The following is a 19,104-nucleotide window of genomic DNA, read 5'->3' on the forward strand; positions in this document are numbered from 1 at the left end:
CCATGTATTGATCATTTCTGTTGTCTCTTTTCCTTTTTGTATCTCCAATCTACCATCTGGGTTAATTTTATTTCTCCCTAAAAAACTAGCTTTTTTTCTCAGTGCTAGCCTACTTCTGATGAATTCTGTTTCTGTTTGAAAATGGATGAATTTAAACTTCATTTTTTATGATGGATTTTTTTTTGATGGATTGTAGAATTCTAGACTAGCAGTTATTTTCCTTCAGCACCACATAAGGCATTTTAAGTATTTTTAAGAGGAGAATTTCAGGTAACCTCGTCCATAGGAACAGAAGCCAGCCTTCATAGAATTGTTTCTTTTGGTCATTCTAAAATTGTATTTGTTCCTGATTTTTCATTCCTTTCCTGACAAAACTATAACTTCTTACTTATATTACCATTCACCCAGTCAACTACCTGTTTTGATAAAGGCACACATTAATTGTTAAAAATCACAGAGGTCCACTTCTGTTTCAATAACCAATGATTAAAGAGTTACCAGCACAACTAATTGACATATAGCAAGAAAGAACTTGTATCCTCTGTAAGTTTGGAGGGAACGCCAAGTTTATATGACACAAAAACTCATAACTCACCTCTTGCTGATGTCTCCTCTGCAACTTTTTGTATGCCTTACACTTTCTTTTTCTGTACAGTTAATATGAGAAAAATAACTACCCATGTCTGGGTGTTCCTTACCTGACTAAGGATCACTCCAGTCACAGTGGAAGCAACTAGTCCTCCTGTTAGTCCAATTACATTTGTAAATCCTTTAAGAAATCCATAATATCTATACAAAAATGAATGAAAATACACAGATGTAAAGTAATACAAGTGCTGCAGGAAAAACCTAATGAAATGAGATTTAAGATAACTGTTAACTTCCTAAATTTCCCATTTCCACTATTCAAATTCCATTAAAAATGTCTGAAAAAGTATATGGATATAAGTAACTTTCTGGTTGCACTGCAGAGCCAGAAAGGTTGGCTTTAGCAGTAAAGAATATTAATATATTGAGAAAATGAGGCCATATTAGAGTAAAAGCCAACAGAGTTAGGAAATCTATAAATACAGTTGAGAAATTCCAAAGGTGATGTGTGTTGGTAATAGGAACAGGTTTGGGATTAATACAAAATTGAAGGGCTCTGTTCACCTGACCTATTCTCACAGTCCCAGAACTACTGGCCGCTATGATTGCTCCCATTATTCAGGCAAGGAAACCAGAAGCTTCTTTACAAGCAACTGTGACTGGCCATTCCTGAGCGCCAAAACCAACTTCAGCAGAAAGTGGAGCTACAAAAGCAGGGAAGCCACAGAGAATAATAGATAAAGTAGGGCTCAAATCCATCAGCCATAAAGAACAAGGAAGTGCCTCTTGCAGAATAGAACACGTGTCTAATCAAGAAATTAGTTCACTCCAGGACAGGGAGTCTGTGCCTTTCCTGCCCAACAGATTTCACCATAAAATGTTCCCTGTTTTCAATTCTTGCCTTTTATGAGAGTGAGGGCTTTTTGTTTGTTTTGCTCTGTCTCTTATTTTATTTCCTTGGGTCTTTTCCATTCTTACTCTGCCTTTACCTGTTGAATATGGGAGGGAGTGTATAGTTTATTAGTTTATGGGTCCTGGGTCAGAGAAGCGTCACATCTGGACCTAGAGTCCTTGGATTGTGGAGCTGTATGCAGTCACATGGTGGAAATTTGAGTTGGCTCTTTTTGGGGGGAGCTGGAAAGTGTCTTTTAATGTGTGAAGAAGAAGATTTATGGTTATGAGCAGCCACAGGTGCAGACTGGGGCAGAAACCATCACTTGTCTCCAGTATTCACTTTTTCCTTTTTCATTTTAGCAATAGAACCCCTGGGTTTTCAGTGGTAATAGGGCCACTTATGCCTTTGGGAGCCCTTGTTACTTTTGCCTTCATAATCACCTTCCACTACAAAAAATACTTACAATTTTAGTTTATGACTCTATGTGTTGTGGAACTTTCAATTTCATCTAAATTGTCAGATTTATTGGTATGAACTTGTTTATAATACTATGTTATTTTATTATGTGCTAAGAGTTATTACAATGCACCCGTTTTCATCACTTATATTAATAATTTTTCCCTTTTTCTTGATCAATCTTCATTTCACTAATTTTATTAATTTTCAAAGAAGCAACTTTTGATATTGTTGGCTTTACATATCACTTTTTTGTCCTACTCATCATAATTTCTTTCCTTCTACTTTCTTAGGGTTTAATTTGCTGCTTTTTTCCCCTACCTATAATACCTGAGATACAAACATGATTATTGATATTAAGACTTAATTGTCTTTCAGTATATATGTTTAAAGCTATACATTTCTCTGGGCATGATTTTAAATGCATCCCACATGCTTTGATATGTCATATTTCATTGTAATTTAAAATATTTTCTAATTTCAAATGCGATTTCTTCTTTGACCTAAACATTAGTTTCAAAGCAATGGAAGTTACTTATCTTTTGCTTTTGATAGCAACCTTAATTTCACAGTGATTAAAGAATGTATTCTGAATGATTTTAGTCATTTAAAATGAATTGCAGCTTGCTTTATGATCCAGCATATTGTTAATTTCAGAAAAAATGTCCCATGGGCAACTGAAAAGAATGTGAATTCTCTCCTTATTGAGTGCAGTGTTCTGCATATGTCAATTAGGTCAACTCTGTTCATTGTTGTTGTTGTTTAATCATCCATATCTTTTTTGTCTACCTCTTTTTTGGTATAAGCTATTGAAACAAGTATGTGAAAGTCTCTTCTTTCATTGTAAATCTTTCTAGTTCTTTGAGTTTGCTCAATTCATGATGAGTATAAATTAAAGCTGTATGATTGGGTTCCAAAAGAAGTAGAATTCTATATTTTTCTCTTTACCATTATGAAATATCATTATTTCTAGTAATGTTTCATGAATTAAAGTCTATTTTATTTGATATTAACATAGTTATTCCAGGTTTCTTTGGGTTAATATTTGTTTGGCATGTCTTTACCCATCCTTTTATTTCATCCTTTCTGTATCCTCATGTTTAATTTGTCTTTTATTTGCAGCATAGAGCTGCATCTCCTTTTTTATTGAGCTTGAAAATCTTGATACTTACTTGGAGTATTTCATCCATATTAATTTAATATAATTACTGATGTATTTGTGATTATCTGCTATTTATTTTCTATTTGACCTATCCTTTTTCTCATTGCACTTTTTTCTTTTAGATTAATCCATTTTCATTTCATTTTTCCTTCTATGACATTTCACTATTCTTTTCAGCACTGAAGATATAACATGCACTTTACTTAAGTTTATTATGAATTATACTTTTACTATTTTCATAATGCCAGAATATTAGAATTTTTAGTTCTTTGCATTAGTTCATCCTGTATTTTCATTCTTTAGTGTATTTTATTTCTATATGCATTTCAACTCATAAGATACTCTGTTGTTTTAAAGATCAATGGTCTCCTAATTACACTCATATTTACCCCCCTATTGCTCCTCAGTCTGTCTTGCATTTTCAGGTTTCATCAGGGATAATTTCTTTCTGACTGAAAAATCGCTTTTAATATTTCTTTTAGTGAAAATCTGCTGATGAAAATTTCTCTGTTTGCCTGTCTGAAAACATTTTTATTTTGCTTTTTTTTTTTTTTTTTTTGCTGTACACGGGCCTCTCACTGTCGCGGTCTCTCCCGTTGTGGAGCACAGGCTCCGGACACGCAGGCTCAGCGGCCATGGCTCACGGACCCAGTCGCTCTGCGGCATGTGGGATCTTCCCGGACCGGGGCACGAACCCGTGTCCCATGCATCGGCAGGCAGACTCTCAACCACTGCGCCACCAGGGAAGCCCTGTTTTGATTTTTGAAGAATATTTTCACTAGGCATAAAATTCTAGGTTGGCATTTATGTTTCAGCATTTTATAGAACTCATTTCATTATCTTCTGGCTTTCATAGTTTCTGTTGAAAAGTCAGATGTCAGGCTTATTCTTGCTACTTGAAAGTAGCATGTCTTTTCTCTCTAGTTCCTTTTAAGACTTTTGTCTTTGACTTTCAGCATTCTTACTATATATATAATATATATATATACAAATTTACATTGTGTCATGATTTAAATTTGCAGAGCTTTGTGCATGTGTGGCTTATGGTCTTTTATTACTTTTGAGCTATTTGGGGCTGTTTTCTGTTAAAATACTGCTTACGTCACATTTTATCTGTTTTTTCCTTCTGAGACTTAAGTACAGATTTGTTAGCCTTTTCACTTAATTCCACATTTCTGCTTATTTCTTTATTTTCTATTCTTTTCTCTATATGTTTCAATTTGGATTTTCTTAATGTTTTCCAGTTTACCAATCTATATTCTCTTGTGGCTAATCTGTTTTTAAACCTATCTATGAAGATCTTAATTTCAGACATTTTATTTTTCAGTTCTAGAATTTCCATTTGATTGTTTTTATAGATTCCAGTGCTGGTCAATTGTTTATCTTTTCATCTATTTTCTTCAGCTTTCATAGATATTTTGAAGTTCATTTTGCCTGATAACTTTATTTTTATTTAGTTATTTATTTTTAATAAAGATCTGAGAGTTTCTTTTTTTGAATTTACTTATTTTTGGCTGCATTGGGTCTTCACTGCTGTGTGCAGGCTTTCTCTAGTTGCAGCAAGTGGGAGCTTCTCATTGCGGTGGCTTCTCTTGTTGCAGAGCATGGGTTCTAGGCTTGTGGGATCAGTAGTTGTGGCACACAGGCTTAGTTGCTCCACGGTGTGTGGGATCTCCCTGGACCAGGGATCGAACCTGTGTCCCCTGCATTGGAAGGCAGATTCTTAACCACTGCACCACCAGGGAGGCCCTTACCTGATAACTTTAATATCTGTATCATTTGTATGACTATTTCTAATGGCATTTTATGGTTATTAATCAAATGGCCCTGTCCCTTGGCATGCCTAGTAATTTTTATTTAATGATGGTCACTAAATAAAGAAGCTATAGACTTTAGAATATATTGTATTTTGCCAGAAAAGATTTACTCTTTTCTCTAATAGATAGATTTGGAGGGGAGGAAATCGAACACTCTAACCTAAATAGGGAATGAAATGAGATGAGGCTAGGCTTCAATTCTGATAAGACTCAGTTTACCTCTGGTACCCCCCGTTCCTGAATATAGCCCTCCATGGTGTTAAATAGAGAGCTTGGCATACTCAGCTGGGTCCCACCAGGCCCTGGTAGAGCTTGTCTCCTTAGCACAGATGGTATGGGAAATTCTGCCATGTTTCTTATTGATTTTTAGCTTAGATTTTTTTTGCCCCTTACCCTATTAAACTTCAGAATTCAAAAAACATCTCAAGGAGAGCAACTGACTTTGTGTTTAAGTTCCCTTAATTTCCAATTTTGCCACTCTAGCCCTGTGCAAATGACAAATGCTTGGCTAATTTCTATGTCCAGAGCTGCAGGCTTCTACCAGGGCCAAAGCTGGATTATCAGACTTTTGCCAATCTCCTGAATTGGCAAGTAGTCCCAAGGAAAAAATGGTGGGGATTGTCAGCTCACCTCTCAGAGGTGCTAGCCTCTGATGTCTTTGGTCCCATTGGCTTCTGCTGCTGTCTGATACCTTTTAGTGAATACTCATGGTATTTTATCTGGACTTTTCCAGTTTTTCCCAGCCAGAATATCAGTCATACACAAGCTGCTCAATCCCATGAGGAGGTTTACGAGTTTTCTCAAATTTTGCTTTATGGTTGTAAAATGTTAGATGCATAGAAATATCTTCTAGTGGATTAACATAATTATAAAATATCCTTCTTTATCTCTAGTAATGTATCTTGTCTTAAAATCTACATTGGCTGATCTAGTTTCCTTTATTTTACTTTTAATCTACTTTAATTTTGTTTTTGCTTTTATTTCAATCAAGGTTAACTTAAAATTTGGAAGAATTGGTTCTTTTATAGTTCACGTTTTTCTGACACATTTGACTTAAAATGATCATCATTCTATTTTTTTCCCTTCTATCCTATCTTCCTTTATAATTTCACTTGATTTCTTTTTCATTAATTGTTTTTTTAAATATCATTCCCTTTACACTTTTATTATCCCTCAGTAGTTACCTTAGAGAGTAAAACATGTATCCTCAACTTATTATGCTCTAATATAAATTAATGTTAAAAAATTCCCATTAGGGCTTCCCTGGTGGCGCAGTGGTTGAGAATCTGCCTGCCAATGCAGGGGACACGGGTTCAAGCCCTGGTCTGGGAGGATCCCGCATGCCGCGGAGCAACTGGGCCCGTGAACCACAATTGCTGAGCCTGCGCGTCTGGAGCCTGTGCTCCGCAACAAGAGAGGCCGCGATAGTGAGAGGCCCGCGCACCGCGATGAAGAGTGGCCCCCGCTTGCCACAACTAGAGAAAGCCCTCGCACGGAAACGAAGACCCAACACAGCCATAAATAAATAAATAAAGCAAACTGTCCACAAGTAAAAATAAATAAACACTATTATAAAAAAAAAAAAAAACTTTAAAAAAAAAAGTAAAAAAAAAAATTCCCATTAATGAAAGCACCTTGGGACACTTCAATTCACTTATACCCTCTCATCTTATGTGCTATTTATTGTTATGCATTTTAATTTATATATTTTATACCCTATAGGGTATTATTGTTTTTGTTTTGTGAATTCAGTAATTACTGGATTTACTCTAATATTTTTCCTCTCCATCTCTCTTCATTTCTATACCTCTATGTTTCATCTGTGATTATTTTACTTCTGCCTGAAGAATTCCCATTTAATAATTCTTTCACTGGAGGTCTGTTGCTGATGAATTCCCAGTTTGTCTGAAAAATGTTTTTATATTACCTTCTTTTTTTTAAATAAATTTATTTATTTATTTATTTATGGCTGTGTTGGGTCTTCGTTTCTGTGCGAGGGCTTTCTCTAGTTGCGGCGAGCGGGTGCCACTCTTCATCACGGTGCGCGGGCCTCTCACTATCGCGGCCTCTCTTGTTGTGGAGCACAGGCTCCAGACGCGCAAGCTCAGTAGTTGTGGATCACGGGCCTAGTTGCTCCACGGCATGTGGGATCATCCCGGCCCAGGGCTTGAACCCGTGTCCCCTGCATTGGCAGGCGGATTCTTAACCACTGTGCCACTAGGGGAGCCCCTACCTTAATTCTTGAAGGAAGTGTTTGCTGGACAAAGACTTCTAGGTTAACAATGATTTTTTTTTTTTTGGTAACATGTTAGGAATTGGCTTCTAGCTTTCATAGTTTCTGTTGAGAAGACAGTTGTCAGCATTACTATTGCTCCTTTGAAAGTAATGTGTCTTTTGTATACAGCTGTTTTTTAAGAGTTCTCTCTTTTTTCACAGTTGTGCAATAACAAGTCTAGGTGTGGCTTTCTTTTTATTTATCCTATTATATATTCAGTAACTATAGCACCTTTAATGACTATGCTCTCTTTTCAGATTCAGAAGTCTTTGGCGTGCTGTGGTGGTGGGAAAGGATTTAACCTATTTTTACTGAAAGAGGTGCTTTCATTCCATAATTAGAGATATAAACAAAATCCCCAGTGTCAAGAGTCCTGAGTGCCAGGACAATTACTCTGAAAATCATTACACATCCACAGTATGGAGCAGTTCACTAATCTGAGAGTAGCAAGGTGAGAGCTTTATGTGCTCCATACCTCATGCCACCCAAATCCCAAACAATAGGTATTTGATATGGGGAATGAAAACAACCTTGAGATTATTTTAATGCCGGACAGTTTCCTGGAAAGCTATTAGCTCTAAAATTGTTTATTCTTCAGCTGCAATAACCCATGGTAAAAGCATTTTGGAAGGGTAAATAGCTGCTGAAGTTGACTTTCAATTTAATTGATTTTATATTTTGGTGTAATAATGATTTAGTAAAACCTAAATAAGATTCAGATACCTGAACTATACTTCAGTCCCACATGGGGGGAAATTCAAGGGTGCATGACCCATCCATCAGTCAAAAATAATTAAAAGCAATTAAAAAATTTTGGAGCCTCCCTTTAAGAATGTCAAGAGGATGACAGTGCCTGCTTAATGCATCACACAGCATCTTTAGAATCCTCTGTGCTTTTCTACTCACGCTACCCACCAAAGAGATGGTCACTACATTCCCAGGTCTTCTCTGTCTCACTCAATTTCATTTCCCAAACAATATTCTCACAGAACCACACCTGTGTCTTCTCTTCTTCCTTGACGCCTTCGTTATGCTCAAAAAATATAATCACTTGTCCTATTCCTCAGTTCTAGCAAAGACCAAATTCCCCTAAAAGGACAGTTGAGTAATTTATCCTCTAAGGGGACTCTTTTTAATAGGCAAGGGAAGTATATGGTTAGGAATATTAGGAATAAGTTTTATCCCCAACCATTAAAAAGTTTAAGCATTATAGGGAACCTTGAAGACGGCGGAAGAGTAAGACGCGGAGATCACCTTCCTCCCCACAGATACACCAGAAATACATCTATACGTGGAACAACTCCTACAGAACACCTACTGAAGGCTGGCAGAAGACCTCAGACCTCCCAAAAGGCAAGAAACTCCCCACGTACCTGGGTAGGGCAAAAGAAAAAAAGAAAAAACAGAGACAAAAGAATAGGGACGGCACCCGCACCAGTGGGAGGGAGCTGTGAAGGAGGAAAAGTTTCCACACACTAGGAAGCCCCTTCGCGGGCGGAGACTGCGGGAGGCGGAGGGGGGAGCTTCGAAGCCGCGGAGGAGTGCACAGCAACGGATGCGGAGAGCAAAGCGGGGAGATTCCCGCACAGAGAATCGGTGCCGACCGGCACTCACCAGCCCGAGAGGCTTGTCTGCTCACCCGCCGGGGCAGGCGGGGGCTGGGAGCTGAGGCTCGGGCTTCGGTCGGAGCGCAGGGAGAGGACTGGGGTTGGCGGCGTGAACACAGCCTGCAGGGGGTTAGTGCGCCACGGCTAGCCGGGAGGGAGTCCGGGGAAAAGTCTGCACCTGCCGAAGAGGCAAGAGACTTTTTCTTCCCTCTTTGTTTCCTGGTGCGCGAGGAGAGGGGTTTAAGAGCGCTGCTTAAAGGAACTCCAGAGACGGGTGCGAGCCGCGGCTAAAAGCACGGACCCCAGAGACGGGCGGGAGACGGCTAAGGCTGCTGCTGCCGCCACCAAGGGGCCTGTGTGCGAGCACAGGTCACTCTCCACACCCCTCTTCCGCGGAGCCTGTGCACCCCGCCACTGCCAGGTTCCCGGGATCCAGGGACAACTTCCCTGGGAGAACGCACGGCGCTCAGGCTGGTGCAACGTCACGACGGCCTCTGCCGCCGCAGGCCTGCCCCGCACGTAGTGCCCCTCCCTCCCGCCCGGCCTGAGTGCGCCAGAGCCCCCGAATCAGCGGCTCCTTTAACCCCGTCCTGTCTGAGCAAAAAACAGACGCCCTCCAGCGACCTACACGCAGAGGCAGGGCCAAATCCAAAGCTGAACCCCTGTGAGCTGTGAGAACAAAGAAGAGAAAGGGAAATCTCTCCCAGCAGCCTCAGAAGCAGCAGATTAAAGCTCCACAATCAACTTGATGTACCCTGCATCTGTGGAATACGTGAATAGACAAGGAATGATCCCAAATTGAGGAGGTGGACTTTAGGAGCAAGATCTATGATTTTTTTCCCTTTTCCTCTTTTTGTAAATGTGTATGTGTATGCTTCTGTGTGAGATCTTGTCTGTATAGTCTTGCTTCCACCATTTGTCCTAGGGTTCTATCCGTCCATGGTTTTTTTTTTAATTCTTTTTCTTAATAATTAATTTTAATTTTAATAACTTTATTATACTTTTCTTTCTTTCTTTCTTTCTTTTTCTTTCTCTCTCCTTCCTTCCTTCCTTCCTTCCTCCCTCCCTCCCTCCCTCCCTTCCTTCCTTCCCTCCTTTAGACAACGAATCATCCCAAATTGAGGAGGTGGTCTCTGAGAGCAAGATTTATGATTTTTCCCCCTTTACCTCTTTTTGTGAGGGTGTATGTGTATGCTTCTGTGTAAGATTTTGTCTGTATAGCTTTGCTTCCAACATTTGTCCTAAGGTTCTATCCGTCCCTTTTTTTTTCTAAATAAGTAGTTTTTAATTCAATAACTTTATACTTTATTTTATTTTTACTGTATCTTCTTTCTTTCTTTTTTCCTTCTTTCCCTCCTTCCTTCCTTCCTCCCTCCCTCCCTTTCTTTCCTTCTTTGCTTCTTTCTTTCTTTCTTTCTTCCTTCCTTCCTTCCTTCCCTCCTTTCCTTCTTTCTTTCCTCATACTTCTACTAATTCTCTCTACTTTTTCTTCCTTTTATTCTGAGCCGTGTGGATGAAAGGCTCTTGGTGCTCCAGCCAGGAGTCAGGGCTCTGCCTCTGAGGTAGGAGAACCAACTTCAGGACACTGGTCAACAAGAGACCTCCCAGCTCCACATAATATCAAACGGCGAAAATCTCCCAGAGACCTCCATCTTAACACCAGCACCCAGCTTCACTCAACGACCAGCAAGCTACAGTGCTGGACAACCTATGCCAAACAACTAGCAAAACAGGAACACAACCCCACCCATTAGCAGAGAGGCTGCCTAAAATCATAAGTCCACAGACACCCTAAAACACACCACCAGACGTGGACCTGCCCACTAGAGAGACAAGATCCAGCCTCATCCACCACAACACAGGCACTAGTCCCCTCCACCAGGAAGCCTACACAACCCACTGAACCAACCTTAGCCACTGGAGACAGACATCAAAAACAGCGGGAACTACGAACCTGCAGCCTGCAAAAAGGAGACCCCAAACACAGTAAGATAAGCAAAATGAGAAGACAGAAAAACACACAGCAGATAAAGGAGCAAGATAAAAATGCACCAGACCTAACAAATGAAGAGGAAATAGGCAGTCTACCTGAAAAAGAATTCAGAATAATGATAGTAAGGTTGATCCGAAATCTTGGAAATAGAATGGACAAAATGCAAGAAACAGTTAACAAGGACCTAGAAGAAATAAAGATGAAACAAGCAACGATGAACAACACAATAAATGCAATTAAAAGTACTCTAGATGGGATCAATAGCAGAATAACTGAGGCAGAAGAACGGATAAGTGACCTGGAAGATAAAATAATGGAAATAACTACTGCAGAGAAGAATAAAGAAAAGAGAATGAAAAGAACTGAGGACATTCTCAGAGACCTCTGGGACAACATTAAACACACCAACATTCGAATTATAGGGGTTCCAGAAGAAGAAGAGAAAAAGAAAGGGACTGAGAAAATATTTGAAGAGATTATAGTTGAAAACTTCCCTAATATGGGAAAGGAAATAGTTAATCAAGTTCAGGAAGCACAGAGAGTCCCATACAGGATAAATACAAGGAGAAATACGCCAAGACACATATTAATCAAACTGTCAAAAATTAAATACAAAGAAAGCATATTAAAAGCAGCAAGGGAAAAACAACAAATAACACACAAGGGAATCCCCATAAGGTTAACAGCTGATCTCTCAGCAGAAACCCTACAAGCCAGAAGGGAGTGGCAGGACATACTGAAAGTGATGAAGGAGAAAAACCTGCAACCAAGACTACTCTACCCAGCAAGGATCTCATTCAGATTTGATGGAGAAATTAAAACCTTTACAGACAAGCAAAAGCTGAGAGAGTTCAGCACCACCAAACCAGCTTTACAACAAATGCTAAAGGAACTTCTCTAGACAAGAAACACAAGAGAAGGAAAAGACCTATAATAACGAACCCAAAACAATTTAGAAAATGGGAATAGGAACATACATATTGATAATTACCTTAAATGTAAATGGACTAAATGCTCCCACCAAAAGACACAGATTGGCTGAATGGATACAAAAACAAGACCCTTATATATGCTGTCTACAAGAGACCCACTTCAGACCTAGAGACACATACAGACTGAAAGTAAGGGGATGGAAAAAGATATTCCATGCAAATGGAAACCAAAAGAAAGCTGGAGTAGCAATTCTCATATCAGAAAAAATAGACTTTAAATAAGGACTATTAAAAGAGACAAAGAAGGACACTACATAATGATCAAGGGATCAATCCAAGAAGAAGATATAACAATTGTAAATATTTATGCACCCAACATAGGAGTACCTCAATACATAAGGCAAATACTAACAGCCATAAAAGGGGAAATCGACAGTAACACATTCATAGTAGGGGACTTTAACACCCCACTTTCACCCATGGACAGATCATCCAAAATGAAAATAAATAAGGAAACACAAGCTTTAAATGATGCATTAAACAAGATGGACTTAATTGATATTTATAGGACACTCCAATCAAAAACAACAGAATACACATTTTTCTCAAGTGCTCATGGAACATTCTCCAGGATAGATCATATCTTGGGTCACAAATCAAGCCTTGGTAAATTTAAGAAAATTGAAATTGTATCAAGTATCTTTTCTGACCACAACGCCATGAGACTAGGTATCAATTACAGGAAAAGATCTGTAAAAAATACAAACACATGGAGGCTAAACAATACACTACTTAATAATGAAGTGATCACTGAAGAAATCAAAGAGGAAATAAAAAAATACCTAGAAACAAATGACAATGGAGACACAACGACCAAAAACCTATGGGATGCAGCAAAAGCAGTTCTAAGGGGGAAGTTTATGGCAATACAAGCCCACCTTAAGAAGCAGGAAACATCTCGAATAAACAACCTAACCTTGCACCTCAAGCAATTAAAGAAAGAAGAGCAAAAATACCCCAAAGCTAGCAGAAGGAAAGAAATCATAAAAATCAGATCAGAAATAAATGAAAAAGAAATGAAGGAAACAATAGCAAAGATCAATAAAACTAAAAGCTGGTTCTTTGAGAAGATAAACAAAATAGATAAACCACTAGCCAGACTCATCAAGAAAAAGAGGGAGAAGACTCAAATCAATAGAATTAGAAATGAAAAAGGAGAAGTAACAACTGACACTGCAGAAATAAAAGAGATCATGAGAGATTACTACAAGCAACTCTATGCCAATAAAATGGACAATCTGGAAGAAATGGACAAATTCTTAGAAAAGCACAACATGCCAAGACTGAATCAGGAAGAAATAGAAAATATGAACAGACCAATCACAAGCACTGCAATTGAAACTGTGATTAAAAATCTTCCAACAAACAAAAGCCCAGGACCAGATGGCTTCACAGGAGAATTCTATCAAACATTTAAGAAGAGCTAACACCTATCCTTCTCAAACTCTTCCAAAATATAGCAGAGGGAGGAACATTCCCAAATTCCTTCTACAAGGCCACCATCACCTTGATACCAAAACCAGACAAGGATGTCACAAAGAAAGAAAACTACAGGCCAATATCACTGATGAACATAGATGCAAAAATCCTCAACAAAATACTAGCAAACAGAATCCAACAGCACATTAAAAGGATCATACACCAGGATCAAGTGGGGTTTATTCCAGGAATGCAAGGATTCTTCAATATACACAAATCTATCAATGTGATAAACCATATTAACAAATTGAAGGAGAAAAACCATATGATCATCTCAATAGATGCAGAGAAAGCTTTTGACAAAATTCAACACCCATGTATGATAAAAACCCTGCAGAAAGTAGGCATACAGGGAACTTTCCTCAACATAATAAAGGCCATATATGACAAGCCCACAGCAAACATCATCCTCAATGGTGAAAAACTGAAAGCATTTCCACTAAGATCAGGAACAAGACAAGGTTGCCCACTCTCACCACTCTTATTCAACATAGTTTTGGAAGTTTTAGCCACAGCAATCAGAGAAGAAAAGGAAATAAAAGGAATCCAAATTGGAAAATAAGAAGTAAAGCTGTCACTGTTTGCAGATGACATGATACTATACATAGAGAATCCTAAAGATGCTACCAGAAAACTACTAGACCTAATCAATGAATTTGGTAAAGTAGCAGGATACAAAATTAATGCACAGAAATCTCTGGCATTCCTATATACTAATGATGAAAAATCTGAAAGTGAAATCAAGAAAACACTCCCATTTACCATTGCAACAAAAAGAATAAAATATCTAGGAATAAACCTACCTAAGGAGACAAAAGACCTGTATGCAGAAAATTATAAGACACTGATGAAAGAAATTAAAGACGATACAAATAGATGGAGAGATATACCATGTTCTTAGATTGGAAGAATCAACATTGTGAAAATGACTCTACTACCCAAAGCAATCTATAGATTCAATGCAATCCCTATCAAACTACCACTGGCATTTTTCACAGAACTAGAACAAAAAATTTTGCAATTTGTATGGAAACACAAAAGACCCCGAATAGCCAAAGCAATCTTGAGAACGAAAAAAGGAGCTGGAGGAATAAGGCTCCCTGACTTCAGACTATACCACAAAGCTACAATAATCAAGACAGTATGGTACTGGCACAAAAACAGAAAGATAGATCAATGGAACAGGATAGAAAGCCCAGAGATAAACCCACGCACATATGGACAACTTATCGTTGATAAAGGTGGCAGGAATGTACAGTGGAGAAAGGACAGCCTCTTCAATAAGTGGTGCTGGGAAAACTGGACAGGTACATGTAAAAGTATGAGATTAGATCACTCCCTAACACCATACACAAAAATAAGCTCAAAATGGATTAAAGACCTAAATGTAAGGTCAGAAACTATCAAACTCTTAGAGGAAAACATAGGCAGAACACTCTATGGCATAAATCACAGCAAGATCCTTTCTGACCCACCTCCTAGAGTAATGGAAATAAAAACAAAAATAAACAAATGGGACCTAATGAAACTTCAACGCTTTTGCACAGCAAAGGAAACCATAAACAAGACCAAAAGACCCTCAGAATGGGAGAAAATATTTGCAAATGAAGCAACCGACAAAGGATTAATCTCCAAATTTTACAAGCAGCACATGCAGCTCAATAACAAAAAAACAACCCAATCCAAAAATGGGCAGAAGACCTAAATAGACATTTCCCCACAGAAGATATACAGACTGCCAGCAAACACATGAAAGAATGCTCAACATCATTAATCATTAGAGAAATGCAAATCAAAACTACAATGAGATATCATCTCACACCAGTCAGAATGGCCATCATCAAAAAATCTAGAAACAAACAAACAAAAATCTAGAAACAATAAATGCTGGAGAGGGTGTGGAGAAAAGGGAACACTCTTGCACTGCTGGTGGGAATGTGAATTGGTTCAGCCACTATGGAGAACAGTATGGAGGTTCCTTTAAAAACTACAAATAGAACTACCATATGACCCAGCAATCCCAGTACTGGGCATATATCCTGAGAAAACCAAACTTCAAAAAGAGTCATGTACCAAAATGTTCATTGCAGCTCTATTTACAATAGCCCGGAGATGGAAACAACCTAAGTGCCCACCATCGGATGAATGGATAAAGAAGATGTGGCACATATACACAATGGAATATTACTCAGCCATAAAAAGAAACGAAATTGAGCTATATGTAATGAGGTGGATAGACCTAGAGTCTGTCATACAGAGTGAAGTAAGTCAGAAAGAAAAAGACAAATACCGTATGCTAACACATATATATGGAATTTAAGAAAAAAAAATGTCATGAAGAACCTAGGGGTAAGACAGGAATATAGACGCAGACCTACTGGAGAACGGACTTGAGGATATGGGGGGGGGGGGAAGGGTGAGCTGTGACAGGGCGAGAGAGAGTCATGGACATATACACACTAACAAACGTAGTAAGGTAGATAGCTAGTGGGAAGCAGCTGCATGGCACAGGGATATTGGCTCGGTGCTTTGTGACCTCCTGGAGGGGTGGGATAGGGAGGGTGGGAGGGAGGGAGACGCAAGAGGGAAGACATATGGGAACATATGTATATGTATAACTGATACACTTTGTTATCAAGCAGAAACTAACACACCATTGTAAGGCAATTATACCCCAATAAAGATGTTAAAAAAAAAGTTTAAGCATTATAAATTAATATGTTTGTGACATAATGCACATATGCCCTAAATATTGAAGATGAATTAGCTTAAGAGACTAAGAATATTCCCAAATTGTCTATTAGTATATCTTCTCTGATACTACAAAATTACCTGACTAACATGGTATTTGGGCCCATTAGAATGATGCAACTCAGGTCAAGTTCTATGTTATCCAAGCCATTGCTGGCTGAGATATTTCCCATCTTAGTGACCAGGTACTGGTAAATAACACTAGTGAGGCATTGACTACATCTAGACGGCTCTGGAGGCAGACATTCTAGGTATGAACCTTCCCTCTACTTATTACTAATCATGTGACTTTATATACATTCATTTCCCTGATCTTTTGTTTCCTTACCCACACTATGTGGACAATATTATCTCACACTGGGGCATAACAGGCACATAAAAAATACTCAATAAATGGTAGCTATTTATAATTTCCTTTATCTATTTGTATATACATTCTTAATTTACCTGTTTTTCAGAGTGCATATGGCTCAGGTGGCATTGTGTATTCTATATCAAATAATCTGTTTATGTCTTTATATAATTCCAAGTAATCGGAATACCTGCAGGCATTTTTAAGGAGGGTCTCAGGACTCAATATATCAAATGGATACATGTCTTCATTACTCTGGCCTTCACCTAGTGTAGATCTGATGGGCCAGATTCTTTACAGAACTGTGACAAAGTAGATTATTCTTGGTTTATTTTTGCCTTTCTACCCCAGGCTACTGCTTTACAAAGCTTCAAATAATTCTGTTCATATTGGATCTATGTTCTCCAGAGACTGCTAGCCCAATAAAGTACAATGTGAAGAGTGTCGCCTGGAATTGTGCAAATGACAGAACTGCTTCCATTAGTCACACTTATTATATCTAAAAAAAGGCATAACATAGTAAAAAGAAGACAAGTTCTTTGTCACAGAGATCTGGATTAAAGTCCTAGCTAATATCCAAGCCAGTGATGAGATCTTAGGCTGAAAATTAAGTATCTGAAACTCAGTTTCCTTAGTTACAAAATAAATATTACTAACTGATGGCTTTTCTTCATGAGTAATAATATATAAGCATGGTATAATAATTTTAATGGATCAGTTAACCCTTATACATGTTTGCTATGTTCCAGGCACCATTCTATGTACTGGACTATATTAACTTGTTTAATCCTCTTGTGAGGATAACTTTATGAGGTAAGCATTTTCTTATTACCCCCATTTTATAGGTGAGAAACAGGTGTTGAGAAAGTAAGTAATTGGCTTGAGGAAAATGGTCATGAAACCCAATAGTCTGACTCTAAAATCTGTTCTCCTGATCACTGGACTATACTTCTTCATACACATGTGAGAGTTGCATACATCTGCATATATCATTTGGTATATAAATATTATTTAAGTTATATGTCTGACCTACACAGATGCTTCTTCAGAACTTTCGGCCTGCTGACCATCAAAATACTTGAAAAATAAATTTTGGATGCTGACCATCCAAAATACTTGAAATCTTAAAGCTTTGAGAACTTGGATCCAAGAAAGAAAGCGATTTTTAAAACCCTACCTGGGAGCAATATCCAAGACATTTATTAATATTCCACCCATACAAAAGCTTCCTGTTGCATTAGCAAGTATCAGGAAAATCATAGTGCCATGGAAGCTGGAACTCAGGTAAAGCAGGCACAGGCTGAAGAGGGCGGGCAGGAGAAGTCCTGGGGAGTGATTCAGACAACAGTCAGGTGTATCCCAAAGATGGGGGTGAAATGCCCCAAAGTGCTTGAATGTCCTGGCTCCTTACCTAGCAAGGTGAAGAGTTTCCGGATGGTGAGTAAGCTGAGAATATTCCTGGACAGGAAGACGTCTGCCATATGACCTGCTAGGATAGCAAAAATCCAGGCAAACAAATGGGGGAGGGAAGACAGCAGCCCATTCTGAGGAAGGAATGTTATTGTGAGTGAGTATGAGAAACAGTATAAGCCCTACACTGAAATTCAGTATCTAAAATTTGTATTGTCATATAGGAAAGCATCAATGTCCAATCCCAGAGTTACTTCTGGGGACATACTACCCAAGAGAAAGAGAAAAATCGTTTGGACGTCAGAAACAGTCATCACAATCTGCCTAGTTTTCTGTTGGGACCTGAAAGTCCTAGATGGTAGAGAGGAAAACTATGTTGGGAATGGGAAATGCTGTCTGTGGGGAAAGTGATAGAGATGATAATGATAACAACTGAAAACATGTATATGATGCTTATTGTGGACCAGCTGCTGTTAATCCTTGCAGCAAATCCATGATCTCATGGAAGATAAAATTGAATCTTAGAGAGCTTAGGTGACCTCACTGTTACATTGGTCACTAAGATGGGTTACTGGAAGTTCATTATAGAATGTCTCAAAATGGCAAGCCCAGACTCCATTTCTAAAGGAGTCTTTTCTGGTTACTATGGCATCAAACAACAGAAGGTTTCAGGCATCAGTAATTCTCCAAGTCAGACAACCAATGAAAGTGTCAGTCCTTTCAGAGCAAGCTGTGAGTCATGGGTTCACAACCCAGGACTCTTTGCCTTTCCCCAGGGGAGAGGATTGGTATGAGCTGGAAAGGGTGGTAGAGCCTGGCCAACTGACTTTCAGGAAAGGATCTGACCCTGCAGGGAGCAATGGTGTTGAGCCTTAAGAAATACATAAGGGTGATTATACAGGGAATGGGAGATAGGGAATCTGTGGGAATGTGGGTGAGTGTGTATTGTTGTGGGAGTGCTAGACATCATGTCTGCACCTTTTATTCTGGGCAATGTTGACCTAATAATTGGAAACAGTGACATCTCCAGGTAAAGAACATCAGCTAAGTAGTATAGGGATGGGCAAGAGCTAGGACTAGAGTCATGGGAGAAAAGGAAATGGGTGCAAAGTCCTTCATAAAGTGAAGAACAGAAGGTGTACTTACCTCTTTTACATTAATATGAAACTTGGAGTTGATAAACATTGGTGTATACAGACTCAGGAAGCTATTTGCCCAGAAAAAAGCAAAATTACAGAGGGAAATGACCCAGAGTGGAGGAGACTTAAGCACAGCCTTGATGGGCAGAGATGGTGCACTTGAACTGACCTGGAAAGGAACCCATTAA

At 38.7% G+C, this 19,104-nt stretch overlaps 1 protein-coding gene across 1 annotated transcript in view; it reads right to left on the minus strand.

Moving 5' to 3' along the window:
• SLC17A1 (solute carrier family 17 member 1) overlaps positions 1 to 19,104 on the minus strand; it is a gene marked incomplete at both ends in the record, with an annotated part of 74,249 nt that overhangs the window by 7,194 nt on the left and 47,951 nt on the right. Inside the window, 4 exons of the mRNA XM_079933207.1 lie at positions 699 to 789; positions 17,545 to 17,692; positions 17,779 to 17,911; positions 18,924 to 19,085. Coding sequence (XP_079789333.1) covers positions 699 to 789; positions 17,545 to 17,692; positions 17,779 to 17,911; positions 18,924 to 19,085 — 534 coding nt within the window. The remainder of the gene's footprint in view (positions 1 to 698; positions 790 to 17,544; positions 17,693 to 17,778; positions 17,912 to 18,923; positions 19,086 to 19,104) is intronic.

Source organism: Stenella coeruleoalba (assembly GCF_951394435.1).
Source record: "Stenella coeruleoalba genome assembly, chromosome: 10".
Classification (NCBI taxonomy): Eukaryota; Metazoa; Chordata; class Mammalia; order Artiodactyla; family Delphinidae; genus Stenella; species Stenella coeruleoalba.